Raw genomic sequence first — 20,139 nt, 5'->3', positions numbered from 1 at the left:
CTTCTTGCTTTCTTGACAGAGGGTTCTGCATTTCACTACATAGTCTTAGAATATCTTCTGTATCTCTTCTGTGTACTTAGTAAGGTCATTCAATCTAAAGTCCTTGTAGACAAACTCCTTAGTAGAGGCTCCGGGGCCGGGGAGCAGTCAGAGTCTCAGGCGACCTCTTCCAGGCTCCTCAAGTGGTGTATCCGATAATCTAGCCATTCTTCAAGCGGTTTAAGTGGTTCTGGCGGGTTTCAGGTGGGTCAAGCGGGCACTCACCCTGATCTCACCCAGGGCGCGCGACAGTAAAGCGGCCTAACCCTAATCTCACCCGGACGGCACCCACCCGGGTTCTGACCGCATTCAAGCCACACGCCGGCTGGTTAGTAGTATGGTGGGTGACCACATGCGAATCCCAGCTGTTGTATGTTTTTGCTGCGAGCAGTGTTTTTGTTGGTGGGGAGAGTTTTGATGCATTGGTGAGTGTATAAGCGGAGGGCGGATGGACGGGGATTTGTGTAACGGTGGCTTAGGTGCCTTGGGTAGCCCTAACTTAGGCTTCAAACGCCTTCCCGAATCCCTAGAACAAGGTAATAGTGATAGGATAGAGGCCACACGCAGCAATGAATAGTAGAACTATCCTTCGCTAGGTAAGCTCGACGAGAACACAGACTACTCTAGAATAATGCTTGATGGTTCACGCTGTCCCTACTTAGGTACCGTAACCCATCTCAAGCCATACATCCCGTACTTCAGCCATCCAATCATGCCAAAGAAGCAGACGTTGTGCAGTTCATCGGCTTGCAGGTCTTTTCTTCGGCACATACCAGCCGTCCAGAACATGCTCGAGTATTCCCGGCTTGATCATGAGGGAAGTTCATGCTGCTGTTCTCTTTGCCCTGTTTGTCATCGCGGAGCCCTGTGGCCCACTCAGCATACCCACAACACCCACAAGACCCAAAAAGCAAAAGGAAAGAAAACCAAAAAGCAAAAGCAAAAATTCTTCTCCCCGACTGGGAGTCGAACCCAGGTCTCCCGCGCTTGTTCTTGCAGGAAGTGACAAGCGGAAATCATGACCGTTAGACCATCGAGGATGTGCATAAAGATCATTGTCTGCCTTTACACCCCATATAGGCACCGCAGACCAGCCTTTTTTCCACAGAACGCAGCTCTACAGCAGCGAGTTGTGGACATATACCTGGGAAAATGTCTGCTTAAACATAGAAGAGAGATCTGATTACGCGGAAACTATAGTCTAGTAAGGTGTGCAGATGTAGCAAGCTTGAGCTCTGCTCTTTGGATTAGCACCTTAGCCCTAATTCCCAGTGCCCGGGTCTCTTCTTGTGTTCCCGGGCCAGGTCATCATCTGCTTAAGCAGGGGGCCCATGGTGTTAGAATTATGAATTCTCTAATCTTGGAGATACCTGGACATGATCTGTAATTGCCCTGCTATTCTCTTCTTCCCCTTTCTGGTCGAACCTGCTGCCGTTGACAGGAAATGGCAGGATGCATGTAGCGGAAGCCCTAAGTATTCCTTCCCACTGACTTACGCTACTTTGAGGTTCTTGAAACCCTGTCATCACAGCAGGTCGGAGTCTACCTTTGAGTCTACGTAATGATAATTCATCCGCTGGTTTCACCTCGGGGTTTGTTTTCGGCTGTACCATAAGTCCTGGTAAAGTACCTAGGTACCTGCTAGGTAATCTACACACCAATAATCCGTATGCAGACCCCAACCCCACCAACCATCTCTAGCGGCCATGGCCCAAAAGCCCAAAAGCCCTAAAGCTAATATTCTCCACTTCAGGCTTCCGCAGCTCCCAACCAACAACATTATATCTTGCGGTCCCCCGACTCCAGGACTCATTCCCAGACGCCAGAGTCTCTAAGAATCTCTCGAGAGCTCTTTCCCTTTGCCGTCAAGAAGCTGGTAGTGCTTAGTCTCCAGCTCCTCCATCCTGATCGCCAACATCCGCTGAGCGGTGTCCGCATCCACGTCTTCCTGCTGCATGACGATCCCAACCGCATTCACGATCTCGGCGCCTGTTTCTGATGCGGCAAGGAGCTCCTTCTCCCAGCTGAAGAGGTCGTTGACGAGACAGACGTGCGCGGCGATGTTGAGATCGATTTCATGGATGAGGTCTGCTTCGTCGGCTGGGATTGAGACGCCGGTGGCCCAGCGGCCGAGGGCGGTTGAGACGCTAGACGAAGAAGAAACAGTTAGTTGCGTCTAGTAGTAACCAGAGGAATTTAGAAGAGGATGCGGCATACAAATGCCCGATATCCGTCGCTCTCCAGCTCAGGTACTCGTCGAGCGTCGTGGCTCTATCGCGATGGGGCTCTGTTTGGGCGCGCCAGAAGGGCAGCAGGGCGCACCAAAGGTCGTCGGCTTTTTCCCTATCGGTGAGTCTGATTTGGTCGAAGAGGACAGCGAGAGCTTGAGATGCGATATCGGTACTGATACGGGCTTTTCCGGTTTCGAGTTCGTGGGTGAGGGTGTCGGTGTACTTTCGGCCCTGGTTGTAAGTTAGTAGCTGGCATACGTGGTATAGATAGGTATGGTACTGACTTCGACGTTGCCCAGTTTGTCGATCATGTCTGGGACAGCCAGTCAGTGCCATGGACAATGAAATTTGGATGCAAGGAGGCAAGCCATCAATTAGAAAGAGCACCGTAATGAAGCGCGCAAAAACCGGCATCCTCGAATCCAGGGCATTGGGACACATCGATGTTGACCAGCGGGATAAACCCATATCTAGGAACTTCTGACGCTGCTTTTCGGATTTGAAAGGCCAATGTTTGACGAAAAAGTCGTTGTTCATCGCACAGATTGCATCGGCAAGGACATGCTGACGGGGGGTAAATTTGCCGGTCCACTGAAGAGGGTGTTTGATGATATATGTTGGCTTGTGAATGCCGGAGGGGTCTGTGTCTAGGGTCAGCTCCATTTTGCGGAAAGTACTATCTGGGTATCTGGTAGGGTGAGAAGTATTGGCAACAGGTAACAGCGAGAGTTGGGTATGAAGGTTGGTTCAAGTATGTGCGTGGATTTATGCCCGTGTTATAATCTCCAGGAACATGATCAGGAGAATTAAAGAGACACATATTCAACAAGTAACACAACTAGGACTGTTACTACCTAGGTAACAAGTGACTATCTAGTCCTTGCACCTTCTTCCTAAGGGTCCCTCTTCACTCTCTTCAACCATCAACAATTCACTGTCTCTGAACCTAATTAGGAACTCCTGACGGCCCATTTAAGAACCAAAAATCTCATATGATTTTCGGAGCAAGCCTCTTGTTTGATTATCTTGTCAGTTCAGTTGATAACCATGGCACAATGACTCTCCTTGCTGGTCTACTCATTGCAGACCTCTCCACCCTCCTGCTTCATGCTGGACTGTGCATTGTGTTATACATCTGCACCAGTCTCATCTATAACATCTACCTCCACCCCCTCAGTATATCCCCTGGCCCAAAGCTCGCCGTCTGCTCGTCTCTGCACGAATTCTACCATGACGTGATCCGTGGGGGCATGTTCATGTGGGAGATTGAGAAGATGCATGAGCAGTATCGTAAGCCTGCTCTCCTTCCTACGTAACCAGCAACACCAAACCCCCACTAAACCTGCCACAGGCCCAATCGTCCGAATCAACCCCCGCGAAATCCACATCGAAGACCCTGAGTTTATTGACATTGTCTACGCCTCCGGAGCACACACCCGCACCAAGGATTCCCTGTTCACCGTGGCTTTCAGCAGCCCTCACTCTGTCATCTCAACCATCGACCATGTCCACCATCGTCAGCGGAAGGGATATCTGAAGAACTTCTTCTCGCGGCGATCCCGAGAGAGCCTTAGCCCATTTATTCAGGAATCCGTTGATATACTTTGCGAGAAGCTCATGAATGCCAATAGAGCCAACGACGTGCTCCGCCTCGACAGTCTATACGCCGATCTTACAGCAGACATCATCACGTACTATTCATTTGGTCAGAGCTATGGGTATCTACGGGGGAAATGGCTCAACAAACGATATCCCCTCCGGCACAAACGAGATTACCATGGCATTCCCCATCAACCGCTTCTTCCCTTTCTTCCGCCGCACCCTCTCCTTCACGCCCGTCTGGCTGCTCCAGTTGCTTCGGCCGAGCTATGCGCAGTCCCTGGCTGTCTTGAATGGGCTGCGGCAGCAATCTGAGGACGCACTTGCGAAGACACACGCCAAGACCCAAACGATGAAGTTAACCGCAGAGAGACTATCTTCAGCGCCCTTTCAAGCCCCAATATCCCAGCTTCGGAACGAACAGCTCCCCGACTGATGGACGAGGGGTTCGTCGTGCTAGCCGCCGGTACTGTGACGACCGCACGAACTCTGGCGCTGGCGTCCTTCTACATCTTCAGCAGTAAGGCAATTCTGAGAAGTTTGCGAAAGGAGCTTGTAGACTCTGTCATGCCAGACCTAGACAGCAGGTCCTCGTGGTCGGAACTCGAGCGGTTGCCGTCTCTGGTGAGTCCCGAAGATCCAAGCCCTCGATGCCTACATTGTTCTATGTACTGATATTGCTAGACGGCCGTGATCACCGAAGCTCTCCGCCTCACGCATGGCGTCACATTCCGCCAGGCCCGGATTGCGCCCGACGAAGCCCCTGTATTCAGAGACTGGGTGATTCCACCGGGGGTAAACATCCACCCCAAACTCATAACCAAGACCGCACTTCACGGATTATCGATCTAACTGATGATACTCCCTGACCCCTGTCGCAATCTCAACGTACCTAACGCACATGGACCCAAGCATCTTCCCAGACCCGCACGCGTTCCACCCCGAGTGCTGGATCAAGGCTAAGGAGCAGGAGTTTCCACTGCATAAATACCTAATGTCGTTCTCCAGGGGGAGTAGGCAGTGTCTGGGCATGGGGTACATACCAAGCTATAACTAACCCGGCGTTAATGTGGTTTGACCGAGCTAACATGGCATGGTGCAGTCTCGCATACTTCGAACTCTACCTCACGCTCGCACACATCGTCCGCCGATTCGATATGGAAATGGTGGACATTACCGAGGCTAACCTCGAGGTAGGACGGGATCTGGCGATTGCGTATCTAAAAAGAGAAGAATATCTGTTAAAGGGAAGGTGACGGAGTGCTTGGAGGGATAAACCGAAGCTGTAGGGACTTTCCGGATGGAGCTGAAGCAAGCAAGCAAGCACCACAGTACCATATCCATTCCAATCCAAATACGAAGTAGCGGGAAGAAAAGATCAGATCACCTTGTGCTTGTTGGTTCACTGCCGTGTTCTATAATGCACTAGATACAAACACCACATGGATACACCCCGACGCGGGATATTCAGTACGAGTTCAAATTCTGAATATGCTATGCTATCTGAGAACCTATGTTATGGTATGGTATGTGTCCAGCCTGTTTCCTCCTTTCTCCACCCCCTTGTAGACCCATCACACCCAATGCATCCAGCGACAGATTCCGGCGCTGTAACACAACAGCCGCAGGTGTCCGGGGTCGTTGAGGTTGACATGGCGCCCGAGGTCAGACTCAGACTCAGGATGTTTGGGTAGTCTATGCCTGGGCATCAGCGTCAGTACCGTCGGCCCCCTCAGCGCCAGCTTCTTCGACCGAAGGCAACCCGTCGTAATTGTAAGTGTAACTGATGCGCTTCTGCTTCTGCTGCTGCGGAGGGCTGTTCGTAGGCATATCCATGGCCATACCCATATCCATATCCATAGTCATAGCCATAGCCATAGCCATCTTCTGGCCGTCCGCGCCATCTGCGCGGAGTGAAGGCGAGGGCGATGACGATGGTGACGGGCTGTAGTTGTTGTCATAGATGTGTTTCTGCTGCTCGAGGCCGCTGCTTATTTGCTCGGTTTCTTTGCCCTGGGTGGTGGAGGGAATGGTGACTCCCTGGGCTGGGGTCTGCATGGTGGAGACGGACATGGGGAGGGCCATGGTCGCTGTCGCGGCAGCGAGGAGACCTAGGAGGTGAGAGAGATGCATTTTGCAGGTAGTGCTTGGTTCGAGGGAGTTTAGGGTTGCGGTGATGGCGGAGGACTGCGCTTGGTCACCGAGGAAAGATTGAAGGGAGCAGACGGCCGGGCCCCTTTATGGTGCTCACGGGCATTATATCTCTGGCCTGAATAGCCACCAGTTACGTGGAATTGGTGTATATGCTAGAAAATGCCGCGGGCACCGTTACACCCGCGGGACTTTGTCTTACCTAGGTACCTGATGGTACCATACCTACTACCAGTACCCTACCGTAGTAACTACAAAATAACCCGAGCGCAGTAGGTACAGGATACTCCCGCTTTGACACGAAATACAAAAGTACAGAGGACTGCGCAGACATGATACTGCGAGCTGTAGGGTTACACCGACTGCACCTTTCCGAGGTATGGTAGGGTACCAGGTAGTACCATGAGGATATCGTAGACAAGCTAATTGCCCTCCGCATCAAAGGGAAATTCTTGATGGGGAGGTTCACATGTAGTGGGTGAAGGCGCCAAAGAAAAGTCCCCGTGCAGTAGGGTATGGTAGACCACCTCCGTTAACATGTTACCTAGGCCATCGCATGCATCCCGATCAAAGGGCAATTACTCCAGCATACCAAACATCCCACAGAAGCTTCCCATGCCACTGGTTTGTCAATCATGGAGAAAGCTAGAGTCCTCATAAACCTCTGGCCAAGCTCCAGACAATCGCACAGATTTCAAGCCCTCAAAAGCGAAGCATACAGGGGAGATGACGACGACGACCACGAATGCATCGTCTCCGAAGCACTCCTGCGAACGAGGAAGCGAACCAACAGGAAGACGAAAAGAATCCCATCAAGACCCGCTCTCTCAATGAGCTGCATCTGCCTGACGACCGCAAACCTCGCCATGATGAGCATCACGGCATCCGTCTTCCTGAGCGCCAAAATGCAGGGGATCGGCAGGTCCGAGAAAAACGCCATCCTCCGTCCGGTCTCGTGGTGGTGTAAGTCTAGTCCATGTTGCATCCGCCTCCATAGATACCATACCATAAAGGAAAAACTCACGAGTCGCCTTGTAGCACCCATCCTCGAAGCCGTCGAGATCCCCTCCTACGAAACAAAAATGAACGGCACGCTCTTCCCCCTCCCCGAAGTCTCCATCGCACGCCAGGAGCCGGGCCCCGAGAACGACGCCGCCTGGTCGACATACGAGCACATCCGCACCGTACCCGTCACCCGCGAGAAAATCCTCAAGCTAGGAAAGGACCCCGAGACGGTTGCACGCTTCGACGACGCGTACTGGGGGATGGGCAATGACGCGTACATGGTGCAGTTTGATGTTATGCATGTGTGTCCCACACCCATTTCTCCTCCTCCCTCCTTGCTAGGTATGATATGATGGTAAGGGGAACGGTGACAGCAAATCCACTGCCTCGACATGCTCCGCGCCGCCGCATTCGGCTCATACCCAGGCTACAACAGCAGCATCTTCATCTCTGACCGGGTCGACAAAATGCACTGGCTCCATCTGGGGCATTGTGTTGATATCCTGCTGCAGAATCTGCAGTGTAATGCGAACACGGAGGTCCTGACGCTGGCGTGGGTGGATGGGCGCCGTGAGCCCTGGCCGGATTTTAGCATTAATCGCAAGTGTCGCGATTTCGGCGCGATTGTGAAGTATATTGCAGAGAATGCGGTGGAGAGGGAGAAGTTTGATAAGATGGAACGGCCCGAGGGGGCGTTTGTGTACCCGGCGCCGTGGGAGACGCAGGAGAGTGAGTTGGGGGTGAAGTTGGGAAAGCATCATATGCAGGAGGGGGGGTTCGGTAGTGGGTAGTTGTACTGAAGTTGAAATGTCATTATGGTAGCATTGCTGAGCCGGGCTGCGACAGAATCGGGGAGTTCCTTGTAGTTATGCGTCTCGTAGCGGTGCAGGCAGACTAATTATCTGCACGCCGTAAGCATCTCCGACTCCGATACGGCGGGAAAATGGTAGGAAAGCGTTGCTGGAGCGATTGAATATCTGACCTCGGGAGTTTTGAGCCGCTAGAGCCAAGGGATGTCACTATAAGCAATTATAATACTAGGTGGTTGTTGCAACTAGGCTTCAATTGCGGAGATAAAATGCGGGATTTTGCCGCCGGCATGGTGGCTGTTGATGCTATATGAGGCTATAGTCCTGGAAGATAGTGGTAGGGCTAGGCCTTGATGACTGGGAGTGGTGCCGTTACTTTATAGTCTTCGTGTTTATTGATAATATAAACGGTGTGTCATTATGCTTGCATTTTATACCGTCAGGACTGGGTGGTTAGGGCCACTGCCCTAACTGCAGGTGTTCTCCTTGAACTCAATTTCCAGGCATTTGACTTGACCGTCTAGAGCACTTACAGTCCAGGATAGATCAATGCTGCAAGCCCGAGTTAGGATGGGCTAGCCCAACCTGCACTAGCCTGTGCTTTATTGATTGGCCGCGTCATATGATTCATGATGTCATCCATTCAAGCACTTTCCTTCGCCAGGATCCAATTCTTTTCCTTCCCACCAGCCGATCAACCTGGGCACATAATGAAGCCCCTCCGATCTCACGCTTTCCGTGCAAACAAAAGCCCCCTCCAAGGCCACGAACCCAGCGCAGTCTCCGGACCCATCCCATTCCTCAACCCCACCAGAGCGCATTTCCACCTCCAACAACCCCACACCGATGCCTCAGTACCTCAACCAGTACCAAGGATCACACGCCTCTGGCGCTCCCGCGACAACCGCAAAGGCCGGCACGCAATCCAGGTCCAGAAGCAGGCACCAGTCGAGGAAAGAGGCAGAGCCCCCCGCAAAACATCACACCCAACCGCCATCTACCAAGGAATCCTGCGCATGCTAACGACCTTCCCGGCCTGGGACATCTCCTTCTGCGTTGCGTTCCTCTTTACCCTGGGGTCCGTGATCTGGGTTGTCAATGCTTTCTTCGTCTGGCTGCCGGTCGCCGCTCCCTCAACCGAGTTTGCGGGTGAGGTCGTGAGCGGCGGCGGGATCACGGCCTTTATCGGTGCGACGGTCTTCGAGGTGGGCAGTATCCTGCTAGTCCTCGAGGCCGTGAACGAAGACCAGAGCGGGTGTTTTGGATGGGCGCTGCTAGAGGCGGAGAAGGAGGCTAAGGCCGTCATCACGCATATCAAGCCGGATCTGGGTTCCTGTGTCCATCACCACGCGGACCATCGCCGCTTTCTAGGAGCAGGCCAGATACGCGAGGATGCTGAGCCATCTCGCTCGTTCAAATGGGTCCCAACCCTCACCGAACTCCGAACCCATTACCTCCACGAACTCGGCTTCTGGGCCTCAGCCGTGCAGTTCATCGGCGCGACGATCTTCTGGATTGCGGGATTCACGGGCCTCCCAGGCATCATTGGCACTCTATCTCCGGCTGTCGAAAACGGGGTCTACTGGGTTCCGCAGATCGTAGGCGGTTCGTGCTTCATTCTGAGCGGGCTGCTCTTTACGCTGGAGACGCAGACGCGGTGGTGTCGTCCGGCCTTCCATGTCCTGGGCTGGCATATTGGCTTTTGGAATACGGTTGGTGGAATCGGGTTTACGTTGTGTGGGTGCTTAGGACCGGCAGCAGGGAACTCGGGCGTCGAGTATCAGAGTACCCTGGCGACGTTTTGGGGGTCGTGGGCTTTTTTGCTGGGCTCGGTGGTGCAGTGGTATGAGAGTTTGGAGAAGCATCCCGTTGAAGAGAAGTAGCGCTGCCATCACTAAGAATTTTCTAAGAGGGGGGAGTTACTAGCATTAAGAAATATCATTGTACGTACGAGCAAAAGGCTTCCTAGGTGTCGGTGGTGATTAAGGTATATTTAGGTAAATAGATTCAAAAAAACCAAGGCAGACACTTTACCATAAACCCAATACTATGTAAACACATTAATCAAGGTACAACAAACACATCACAACATCCTAATTCAACTCTCATACGAATTTCAAAAGACACTCAAGACTTCATTCTCGAAGCAACTAATGAACCCACAACCGAAAACACAAAAATGGCTGCACATTCATACAAGACGTCAAATCCCCCGAATGCTGCTGAAAAAACGCATGCAGGAACTTCTCGCAGCTATGCGGGTCGCTCGACCCCGTCCAGGACTCCATGTACGGCGTCGTCGACAGATCCAGCTGCTCGCCGTCCTGCAGCGCCCGCGAGACCTTGATGCTGCTGCCGAACTCGGAGTCGATGATTGTGCCCGAGGCTTGGCCTGCGTCGACGGAAATATACTGTGCGATTCGGCCCGTGCAGTCGCGTTCGGAGTAGACGATTATGGAGATGGGGTCTTCCTGTAGGTATTGACCAGGGGGTTAGAGGGGGGATGTTCGTGTTGAGGAGGGTTGGTTGGGATGAAGGGAAGGGTACGTACCACTCCGGCGCAGAACCCCAGGGGGAGCATGGCGAGAAGGGATGTGATGGGGAGGAGGGATTTCATTTTGGGGAGAGTTTGCTTTCTTTCGTTTTGATGGGGGTTGGGGCAGGGGGTTCCGAGGGAGTCTTTATGTCAGGGCGCAGGCAGGTACGACTCCCTGAATTCTTTGTTCGTATATGATGTGGCAGCGCCTATTTATACTTTGAAGCTGCTTTGTTAGCAGTATAGCCTCAGTCGAATAACAACCTGCTGCTTGCCTAGGTAGGTCTTTCCCTACCATTACCAGTAAACCCCCCTCCCGCAATCAACAAAGGCTAGCACTTTCGAGGCCATACAACATCTGCACCTGTTACTCATGTGTCTGAGGGTCTCTTTCATTATAATTACCCCCTGTGACATCGAGCGGTCTTGAAGATCTACGTTTGGTATCCTATTCAAGAAGCATCGAGTGCGTTTCAGTTCTTTATCCCCCTTCGCGTTGAGGTTCGGGAATGCCAGCAAAAACATAGGTACCGACTCGTGATTTCGTAACCGTCTCGTCGGATGCAACTGAAACTCGCTGCGAAGGATCTGCCCTGCCAGCATGCCTTCTCCATCGGGTTCATCTGGGGGGTTTCAAGCCGATCAGAGAAATAATGTTTAGGCGCCCGAGTGAAATATAAAATTCCCAAAGAGCTACATGTGTACCGTATGCTAGCTTGGATCAAGTCTGCAAGCACCTTGTCAATCTGATAAGGGAATAGACGACGAGTATGGTAGCCACCGAGGTACTCCAGGGCTGTTGGAGACGTTCTCTTATCTCACCAAGCATCTCCAACAGATCGGTAGAGCATTGATCCGAAGCAGCTGTTGGAGACTAGACTGGCACTATCAACGATGACTGCACATGCAGGCTTGCTTACGTCTTATCAATCTTCCCCTCATCTCATCTTCCCTTCACGCCATCCAACCCCTCCTCCCACCAACACACGAACCCAACTCAATCCAAACCCTCCCCTGAAAGCACCAAGATGACTTCCACACAGAATGTACCCGACACCCCTACTGAAACGCAAATCCCCGTCGCAGCCACCTGGCTAACCCCCGGCCCAGCCGCTTACGACTTCCGCAGCGACACAATCACAACCCCAACCCTGTCAATGTTGCGCGCAATCGCCCAAACAACGCTCATGGACGATGTCTACCGCGAAGACACCACAACAAGCGACTTCGAGTCGTTCATCGCGAACCTCACGGGCAAAGAAGACAGTCTCCTCGTCATGTCCGGTACAATGGGGAACCAGATCGCGCTCCGGTCATTGCTCACCCAGCCGCCCCATGCAATCCTCGCACACGAGCGCTCGCACATTCTTACCTCCGAAGCCGGCGGGTGTGCGACGCTCTCGCAGGCGCAGATCCAGCCGTGTACACCAGCCAACGGGCAGTATCTTACGCTCGAAGATATACAGCGTACGGTGGTCATAAGTGATAACATCCACGTTGCGCCGACGCGGGTAATATCGCTCGAGAACACGCTTGCGGGTGTCATCACGCCGCTCGCTGAAGTTCGACGCATTTCAGCGTTTGCGCGCGAACACGGGATAGAGATGCATCTTGATGGGGCGCGACTTTGGGAGGCTGTTGCTGCGGGGGCGGGGAGTATGACGGAGTACCTGGAGTGCTTTGATACGGCGCAGCTTTGTTTCTCCAAGGGGCTTGGGGCGCCAATGGGGAGTATTATTGTTGGACCCAAGAAGACGCTGCAGCATTGCCGCTGGGTGCGGAAGAGTCTTGGGGGTGGGATTCGGCAGGCAGGGGTTATCTGCGCGGCGGCGAGGGTGGCTGTTGAGGAGAACTTTGGAAAGGGACCAACTGGTGAGGGGGGGAAGCTGGCTGGGACGCATGTGAGGGCGAAGGGGGTTGAGAAAATGTGGACTGGGAGGGGTGGGAGGGTTCTCAGGCCGGTTGAGACGAATATGGCGGTGTTGGACTTGGGGCATGCTGGGGTTAGTGTTGATGAGATTATTGCCGTGGGGAAGGAGGAAGGAGTGAAGTTGTCAGGAGGTAGGATTGTCGTCCATTATCAGATCGTTGACGAGGCTGTGGAGCGGCTGGGGAGGGTATTTGATCGCTTGCTATCATCAAAGAAGGAATAGATACGCAGGTGGTGGTTGCCTCTTCTCTCCCAGAGATACGGTATCTCTACGAGCACCGGTAAATTCCTAGATGATTACGAAGGTTGGAAGTATGGTAGGCTTTGATTGTCCATCACAGTTCCAGCAAGCCCCCCCAACGCTCCCCGAGGTTATGCCCTTGGCCTCTGGAAACGCGCACTAGATCACATAGGTGAGAAACAGTCAAGGACACTAAGCCATCCCGAACCCAATACTATACCAGACCAAGTCGTTCTTGCTCAGACTTTCCCGGGCAGCCAATTCCCAAAGGCCTTATCCAACTCGACGCTCATTCTTGTAAAATGCCCGTTGCAGAACCCCCATTACCGCCGATCAAGGACAAGACTAATCATTCGAAGTCGGGGACTCATCGTAACTCAGTTGACGTACTGACCCTGCGGAATATACGACCAATTCGAAAAGTACACAGGCGTCGTCCCCTCACCCCCATTACTCGTCGCATAAATCCCGACAAACGTGCCTACACACCGCGTCAGCATTGCCTTCAATGCACCAACCACAAAAAGGTATGGTACCATAGATTACTTACCTGTAAACCCTCCACCAACCGCCGAATTCACCGGATACGCCAGGGTCTTCATCTGCGCCCTGGAACTCGCCAGCCCAACCGAGAAGGCATAATGCGTCCAGTTGAACGCCTTAATCTCAAAGTGTAGTTTTCCCCCGACCCACGTGCTGGGGAGCGCGGTCTGATAATCCGGCAATGCGACGGTCGAGATCCCGCGGACGCGGAGGTATGGTTTCCCAGACAGGAGCACGAGACCCATGTCGACGTGCTTATTCTGCTGCAGGAAGACTGTCACGCCGGCTTCCTCGTTGTTGACACTGGGTGTGTAGTTGAGGTCGACGCTGAAGGTGAAGAGGGTGTGTTGTTGGCGGCGGCCGAGGAAGGTTTGCCCCCGGCCGTCTGGAGAGGTGGATTTCGCGTCGGGGCCCGTGAGGTTAGAGGGGGAGGGGGTTAATTGCAGGGTGTAGGGGTGTAGGGGTGGGTGGATGGGGAGATTGTGTATGAGGAGGTATTCGGGATTCGCCAGTACGTGAGGTGTGCTGGGAGGGAGGAGCCGGGGGCGAAGTTGAGGTTGTCGGCTGCGGAGATCTAGGGTCTATAGATGGGAGAATGAGGGTTAACAGGTTTGAGTTATGATAGGCATGGGAGTTGCAAAAACCCATCTCCTTGCACATCTAGCGATGCGGCTGGTATAGGGCCTTCCATCACTCCCTCAACAGCGGTAAAAACGGGCCACTCCCCCGTTTCCCAAGTGACTGAGGTAAGGACAGTCTCTCGGCCCATGGGGTGATAGTCATTTGGGGGGTCATTCCTCGTAGACAGTGCAACGGCCCACCTAAGTTAACATTAGCTTCCTACCCTTCGATTTTATCCAAACCTTGAACGTCAGGCCTTGGGATCCCACCAGTTATCCGAGGCGTCTTGGAAAAGGTCTGCATGCCCGACGTCCGTGACTGTGGTCGTAAATCAGCGACATTTCCAGATATCTGCGGACCCCAGCCAACATTGGAACTCACAGAACCGCGTTGTATTTGCAGCAGTCAGCACCGGGTTCGCCGGATTAGAGGTATAGGGGCCCAGGAGGTGCGATGACCGAGCTATAGTCTCCATGTGGTCTGCACCAGTTCCACCTAGACAATAGTGTGAGAAATGCGTAGGTTGGCTGGGTGGGTTGGAAATGGAAGAAACCTTCAGCGATCATGAGGTAGTATAGCTCGTCTTTGTAGTATATGTGAGGGCCTTCGGGTGCCTGACATCGCACGTAAGTCTGCTAGGAATCGATTGCCTTTGCTATACCATATGGTTAGACGTACCTTTCCTCCTGTGCCCGTCCACAGTGTTGACCAGCTGCCTGTTTCCCCTGTACTAAGATCGATCGTTGCAAGCTAGATTGCTGGGCTGTACGAAGACATTGTAAGCTGGAAGCAACGGACAATGGGTCATGGGAAAGCCGGTCACCTACTATACCTGCCATGCATGCGAACCCACCATGTACGATTTCCCATCTGTATCCCAGAACGGCGAGGTATCGTAGCCGTTGAAGGTAAAGTGCACTGGATCCGACCACGTCGATTCATCGTATGGGTTCGAGCTCTGGAAGATAATCTATATTACTTCGTTAGCAAAGTCTGAGATTTGACGTCAGAACGGTTGAATCGCGCACATTGTCCCATCTGGAGGCGTCATCCTGGGCAAAATCATCGTACACAAGCGTTGTGACGAGCCAGAAGGTCCCGTTGCGGAAGCGCAGTGTCGGCGCCCAAATCCCCCTGTTGCGTTGTCAGCCTCGACAGCAAACCTTCCATGATGGCTTGGATAATGTTTCGTACCCAGAGGTGCTATTGACCGTTGCAAGTGCCGGCAATTGGGCCTCGCGGTTCAGCACATTCCCGATCAGCTTCCAATTCTGCAGGTCTTTGCTCGCGTGGATTGGAATTCCGGGGAACGCTAGAAAACTCGAAGACGCGCAGAAGAATGTATTGTCCCATTCGGGCACGAAGATGCAGCTGGGGTCTGGATAGAAGCCCGGGAGAATGGGATTTTCGAACGTTGAATTCGAAGCGGAGGCGGCGGCAGAGACATTGAGTAAGGTAAAGAAAAGGATGCTCGTGAGTCCTAGAGCCGTTGGGGACATGGTTGATAACTTTTGTCGCTTTGGTTGAGGTTCCTATGGTATGATACCAAGCACGGGGAGGTTTGTTGCCCGTTACATATATCTAACGCACCGGCCCCGAAGTCGTGCGACAGAGGATTTCCCGTCAATTGAATGTAGGATTTCCGATAATGCGGAGAAAGATGCTACGCAAGCGGGGTATCATTCTTCTCAACGGTTAAAGGGGTATTGCTTGACCGAGTAGGGCTAGCACTGGGTACGATCCGTTTAGCCGCCCCCCCTGCAGCATCCTTCAGAGCTTAGCCTCCTCACAGACCCCTGAATCCTGCAACGCCATGCTCTTCAGCCTAAATGCACGATCCCTAGTAGGTCAATGCGTAACACACAGTACGATCTACAGAAGCCTACATTTTTGGTCCTGTGAGTGCTATAACGTGTGGATGAGCACGGGAGTGGAGATACCTACCATATTTTGCTTGGGTCCGTCGGCGCCATTTACACCGAGTGCGGATGACCTCCATGTGCGATATTCGCATGTACAGGGGATGTACCTCCAAGTGGGATACTGTTTGTAGCCAACATTGTGCCGAGTCCCGATGGGGTGTGCTGATTGCTGGAAACTTGGCTGCGACTCGGGTCAACGTCTGTCATCGCCGCCAGTCATAAACTGGGCTGAATGAACATGACAAGAATGTGCAATCAGACGCCTGATAATGAGTCTTCTGGTCATGTTGTTTTTTTCTTTGCTTCGCTGTATCCTCGTCGTGGCTCTTGGAACTGGCGTCTCTGCCGCACCACGAACAGGGCCGTATATCGACAAGCGAGAAGCGCCTCTGCAGAATATCGCAAGTCCTATCACATCAGTCGCACTGGGGGTCACACTGACAGATTCACAGGTAACATGGGACGACAAAAGCGTCACGCTCAACGGCGAGCGCATCATGATCTACAGCGGCGAATTCCACCCCTTCCGCCTCCCATCCCCAGGCCTCTGGCTCGACGTGCTGCAGAAGATCAAAGCGCTAGGTTTCAACACGGTCTCCTTCTACGTAGACTGGGCGCTCCTCGAGGGAAAACAGGGCAACTTCTCCGCAGACGGGATCTTCGCCCTCGACGCCTTCTTCCAAGCTGCCACAGAGTCAGGCCTCTACCTCATCGCCCGACCAGGACCGTACATCAACGCCGAAGCCTACGGCGGCGGATTCCCGGGCTGGCTGCAGCGCATGCGAGGCGACCCGCGTGTCAACGGGCCCGACTATACGCCCGCAATCAAGAGCTACCTGTCCAACATAGGCCCCATCCTGGCAAAGGCACAGATCACAAACGGCGGGCCGATTATCCTCGTGCAGCCGGAGAACGAGTATAGCCTTGTGGATTTGAATACGGATAAGACGCTGGATCCGTCGTACATGCAGACTGTTGAGGACGCGTTGCGGGAGGTGGGGATCGTCGTCCCGCTGATCAGCAATGATGCGCTCAACTATGGAAACTGGGCGCCTGGGACAGGCGAGGGCGCGGTCGATATCTACGGGCATGATGGGTATCCCGTTGGTTTAAAATGCGCTGACCCGGACAATTGGAATGCCAGCGGCTCGTTCTTTCCGCAGGATTGGTGGGCTGCGCATTTGAGGCAGAGTCCGAGCACGCCGTATGCGATTATGGAGTTTCAGGGGGGCTCGTATGACCAGTGGCAAGTCAATTTCCCTGTTAAATCTGATATGTGCTGATGGGGATTACAGGAGCGGAGCGGGATATGATGCCTGCGCTGTTCTCCTGAACCATGAGTTCGAGAGGGTCTATTACAAGAACGACTATGCTTCTGGGGTGAAGATATTTAATGTGTACATGGTGTTCGGTGCGTATCTATGGCTTCTATGTCGTGCTCTTGCCCTGCAGTACTAAAGTACATTACCGTAGGGGGGACGAACTGGGGCAACCTGGGCTTCCCCGAAGGCTACACCTCCTACGACTACGGTGCTGCGATCAAAGAAGACCGCACTGTATGGCGCGAGAAGTACTCGAAGTTAAAGCTGCAGGCCAACTTCCTCGCGGTGTCGCCGGCCTACCTGGTTGCAGAGCCTCAACACGCCTACCAACCACTCGGAATATGCAAACACAGATGAAGTGATGGTCACGGCTGTGACGACGGACATGACGAAGTTCTGGGTGGTGCGGCACACTGACTATACCTCGACAGCCGGGATCGAGTACACACTTCGTCTGACAACCACGGCGGGGAACCTCAGCCTTCCGCAGCTTGGAGGGAAGTTGACGCTGCCGGGGAGGGATTCAAAGGTTAGTATCTGTCAAGTGCTTCTTGGAAGTTGGCTAATCGATCCAGATCCATGTCACGGATTATTCAGTTGGCAGCTACAGCTTGCTTTACTCGACCGCGGAGATCTTCACATGGTGGGTAGAGCGAAGACGGGACAGTCTCGTATAGGTAGTCGCTAATTCACCACCAGGAAAGAGTACGCGTCCGAGACGGTGCTCCTAATCTATGGAGGTGTTGGAGAAACCCACGAGCTTGCCCTCAACAGCACTGCATTTCCTCAAGTTTTAGAGGGCAGACGTCCAGTCTTCCACTCGACAGCCGGTCAAACGGTTATGCAATGGAACGTTACCACATCCAGGACAATCGTCAAGATTGACTCGCTGCTCATTTACCTGCTTGGTACGTCTGCAGTCTCTGATGCGAAGTTTGCTAACAATGGCTAGATCGCAACGCTGCTTACAACTACTGGGTCCTCAATCTCCCAGACACAGACGGAAGCAGGTATTCCACCGCAAGTTCCGTGATTGTCAAGGCTGGGTATCTCCTTCGCACTGCAGAGATGAACGGCTCGACACTGGCATTGAGAGGTGACCTAAACGTGACCACCACAGTCGAAGTCATCGGATCGCCCTCAAAGCTCTCCAGCGTCACCTTCAACGGCAAAGCTCTGTCGAACCTGAGCACAAGCAACACTACAGAAACCCTCTCCGGCCAAGCCATCTACCAAGAGCCCAACTTTACCCTCCCTGATCTCTCAAGCCTGGATTGGAAGACCGTAGACAGCCTACCAGAGATCCAGTCAACATACAACGACTCTCGCTGGACGCTAGCAGACCACACCACAACGAACAACACCGAAACGCAGAACCTGACTACGCCCACGAGCCTCTACAGCAGCGACTACGGGTACAACATCGGCAGCCTGCTCTACCGCGGCCATTTCGCTGCCACCAGCAACGAAAGCTACCTCTATATCAACATCCAGGGCGGCGACGCATTTGGGATCTCCGCGTGGATTGGGGATGAGTTTCTTGGATCTTATGCTGGTGCTTCGAATAAAGCCACGTACGCTCAAAATTTCTCGCTGCCGGCCTTGACCGCTGGGAAGAACTATGTGTTTACGGTATTGCATGACCACATGGGCAACGAGCAGAACGGCCATGTCTACGGGGATAACTCGAAACGCCCGCGTGGTATTCTTGACTATGCCCTCGGCGGCCGTGACCAGAGTGCCATCGCCTGGAAGCTTACCGGGAATCTCGGAGGCGAAGACTACAAGGACCGCACGCGGGGACCATTGAACGAGGGGGGTCTGTACGCTGAGCGGCAGGGGTGGCACTTGCCCCAGCCTCCTACAGACAAGTTTGAGTCTGGCAGCCCGTTCGAGGGTGTAAGCAAGCCAGGTGTAGCGTTCTACTTGTGAGTGCTCCCTCACCATCTCTATCAAGCGTAAGGGACCCTACTGATGTGGCTTATCCAGCGCATCCTTCGACCTTGACATGCCAGAAGGCTACGACATCCCGCTGGAGTTCGCCTTCCCCAAGTGGTCGGCATCAGGCACACCATATCGGTGTCTCCTGTATGTAAACGGGTATCTGTTTGGAAAGTACCGTAAGTCACCCGGCCTGCCTTGCTTCCATCTCTTAATCAACACACGAAAGTGGATCCTGATCCTGAGACTGACAAGCCCCCAGTCCACGCCATTGGCCCCCAGACCAACTTCCCAGTCCCGGAAGGGATCCTCGACTATCATGGCACAAACTACATTGCGCTTTCACTTTGGGCTCAAGATGCAAACGGCGCCGCGCTGGATACGTTCTTGCTGAGGCCGTCTCACATCGTGCAGACGGGATACGGGGCCGTGGAGCTTAGTCCTATGGCGGGTTATGAGCTGAGGGAGAATGCTTATTCGGGGTTATGAACTTGGAAAATATGGTAGGCCTTTACATTGGGGACGATCTTGTTAGTTATGCTTTTGGAGCATTAAGTGTATTTCATGGTAGTTCATTCATTTGTACGTGATTTGTGAGATTAGCCAATTGCTACGCCTAATAGGAATAATTAATACCATGTAATAGGTGCGCAGATTTCAGAGGAATCTTTCAAGGGAATTTCTTGCCCAACGTTTGTTACAGGACGAGGCAGGGTATGGACGTATGTGGCTGCCTCACAACAAATACAGTCTGAGCGTAGCATAGACCGCACAGGCCCCTATGTGTCTAGCCGGTTGAGGCAAAAGACACCGATATATAGCGCGGTCTGAGATTGACAACTCGAAGCACCATCCAAGGTTCAAGCCCGGGACCAGTCCCCCCCCCTGAATAATGAGCTAGAGTAGTTCTGCGCCTCCTTCTAAAACTCCTGCTATTGGAGGGTAATCTCTTTGTGCCTCTTACCGCACCCTCCTGCAAACTACCATATAGCTACTCACTCCTCGTGCGGTGCACACCTCGGGATACTGAATTAGCCAGGAACGTTGCTGACCCCAGGTTCCTACCTAGGCACGATTCAGGCTGATAGCAACGATTCCGGCCGGGGACTAAGGCCGGAAATATCCAATAGGTGCAAGAATGTCGGGTCCATCTCTCGCGAAAGACGACAGGTAGGACAAATGTGTGCATTGATTTGGAGAATAGGGAACAGGTCATGTCCCGAGGTCTGGAAAATGCCGGGCTATATAC

The 20,139-nt window shown here is 53.1% G+C and overlaps 9 protein-coding genes and 1 non-coding gene across 10 annotated transcripts; 5 read left to right on the top strand and 5 right to left on the bottom strand.

Annotated features, from left to right (window-relative positions):
* Positions 1-990: 990 nt before the first annotated feature.
* BDW74DRAFT_t139 lies at positions 991-1,079 on the bottom strand. The gene has a single exon. It is a non-coding gene; the product is annotated as a tRNA-Asp (tRNA).
* A 791-nt stretch (positions 1,080-1,870) lies between these two features.
* Positions 1,871-2,933, bottom strand: BDW74DRAFT_178927 (isoprenoid synthase domain-containing protein; the record flags this gene model as incomplete). The annotated part of the gene is made up of 4 exons (XM_073729321.1): positions 1,871-2,186; positions 2,257-2,501; positions 2,555-2,583; positions 2,735-2,933. 4 exons carry the CDS (start codon positions 2,931-2,933, stop codon positions 1,871-1,873), a joined length of 789 nt encoding a protein of 262 aa, XP_073583069.1.
* A 392-nt stretch (positions 2,934-3,325) lies between these two features.
* Positions 3,326-5,125, top strand: BDW74DRAFT_168388 (cytochrome P450; the record flags this gene model as incomplete). The annotated part of the gene is made up of 6 exons (XM_073726820.1): positions 3,326-3,560; positions 3,622-4,107; positions 4,186-4,493; positions 4,554-4,664; positions 4,816-4,904; positions 4,972-5,125. 6 exons carry the CDS (start codon positions 3,326-3,328, stop codon positions 5,123-5,125), a joined length of 1,383 nt encoding a protein of 460 aa, XP_073583068.1.
* A 439-nt stretch (positions 5,126-5,564) lies between these two features.
* On the bottom strand, positions 5,565-6,002 carry BDW74DRAFT_178925 (uncharacterized protein; the record flags this gene model as incomplete). The annotated part of the gene is made up of 1 exon (XM_073729320.1): positions 5,565-6,002. One exon carries the CDS (start codon positions 6,000-6,002, stop codon positions 5,565-5,567), a length of 438 nt encoding a protein of 145 aa, XP_073583067.1.
* Positions 6,003-6,596: 594 nt separating this feature from the next.
* BDW74DRAFT_185646 (oxidase ustYa family protein) lies at positions 6,597-7,816 on the top strand (the record flags this gene model as incomplete). Its single annotated transcript, XM_073731078.1, has 3 exons — positions 6,597-6,983; positions 7,059-7,327; positions 7,400-7,816. The coding sequence occupies exons 1-3, from the start codon at positions 6,656-6,658 to the stop codon at positions 7,814-7,816; spliced, it is 1,014 nt and encodes a 337-aa protein (XP_073583066.1). The 5' UTR covers positions 6,597-6,655.
* Positions 7,817-8,533: 717 nt separating this feature from the next.
* BDW74DRAFT_154629 (uncharacterized protein) lies at positions 8,534-9,832 on the top strand. The gene has a single exon (XM_073724712.1). The coding sequence runs from the start codon at positions 8,545-8,547 to the stop codon at positions 9,715-9,717; it is 1,173 nt and encodes a 390-aa protein (XP_073583065.1). The 5' UTR covers positions 8,534-8,544; the 3' UTR covers positions 9,718-9,832.
* Positions 9,833-9,984: 152 nt separating this feature from the next.
* Positions 9,985-10,451, bottom strand: BDW74DRAFT_178922 (uncharacterized protein; the record flags this gene model as incomplete). Its single annotated transcript, XM_073729319.1, has 2 exons — positions 9,985-10,305; positions 10,386-10,451. The coding sequence occupies 2 exons, from the start codon at positions 10,449-10,451 to the stop codon at positions 9,985-9,987; spliced, it is 387 nt and encodes a 128-aa protein (XP_073583064.1).
* A 910-nt stretch (positions 10,452-11,361) lies between these two features.
* On the top strand, positions 11,362-12,523 carry BDW74DRAFT_185644 (threonine aldolase family protein; the record flags this gene model as incomplete). Its single annotated transcript, XM_073731077.1, has 1 exon — positions 11,362-12,523. Exon 1 carries the CDS (start codon positions 11,399-11,401, stop codon positions 12,521-12,523), a length of 1,125 nt encoding a protein of 374 aa, XP_073583063.1. The 5' UTR covers positions 11,362-11,398.
* A 395-nt stretch (positions 12,524-12,918) lies between these two features.
* Positions 12,919-15,204, bottom strand: BDW74DRAFT_168384 (uncharacterized protein; the record flags this gene model as incomplete). Its single annotated transcript, XM_073726819.1, has 10 exons — positions 12,919-13,022; positions 13,092-13,609; positions 13,729-13,905; positions 13,975-14,023; positions 14,087-14,200; positions 14,259-14,319; positions 14,384-14,435; positions 14,533-14,675; positions 14,734-14,839; positions 14,900-15,204. The coding sequence occupies 10 exons, from the start codon at positions 15,202-15,204 to the stop codon at positions 12,919-12,921; spliced, it is 1,629 nt and encodes a 542-aa protein (XP_073583062.1).
* A 692-nt stretch (positions 15,205-15,896) lies between these two features.
* BDW74DRAFT_168383 (glycoside hydrolase family 35 protein) lies at positions 15,897-19,379 on the top strand (the record flags this gene model as incomplete). The annotated part of the gene is made up of 10 exons (XM_073726818.1): positions 15,897-16,046; positions 16,080-16,873; positions 16,923-17,038; positions 17,101-17,206; positions 17,262-17,478; positions 17,525-17,592; positions 17,649-17,857; positions 17,902-18,877; positions 18,939-19,069; positions 19,153-19,379. The coding sequence occupies 10 exons, from the start codon at positions 15,897-15,899 to the stop codon at positions 19,377-19,379; spliced, it is 2,994 nt and encodes a 997-aa protein (XP_073583061.1).
* Positions 19,380-20,139: the final 760 nt, after the last annotated feature.

The sequence above is a fragment of the Aspergillus multicolor genome (genome assembly GCF_047715735.1).
Source record: "Aspergillus multicolor strain CBS 133.54 unplaced genomic scaffold BDW74scaffold_15, whole genome shotgun sequence".
Classification (NCBI taxonomy): domain Eukaryota; kingdom Fungi; phylum Ascomycota; class Eurotiomycetes; order Eurotiales; family Aspergillaceae; genus Aspergillus; species Aspergillus multicolor.
This window is presented reverse-complemented; position numbering and strand designations above follow the sequence as displayed.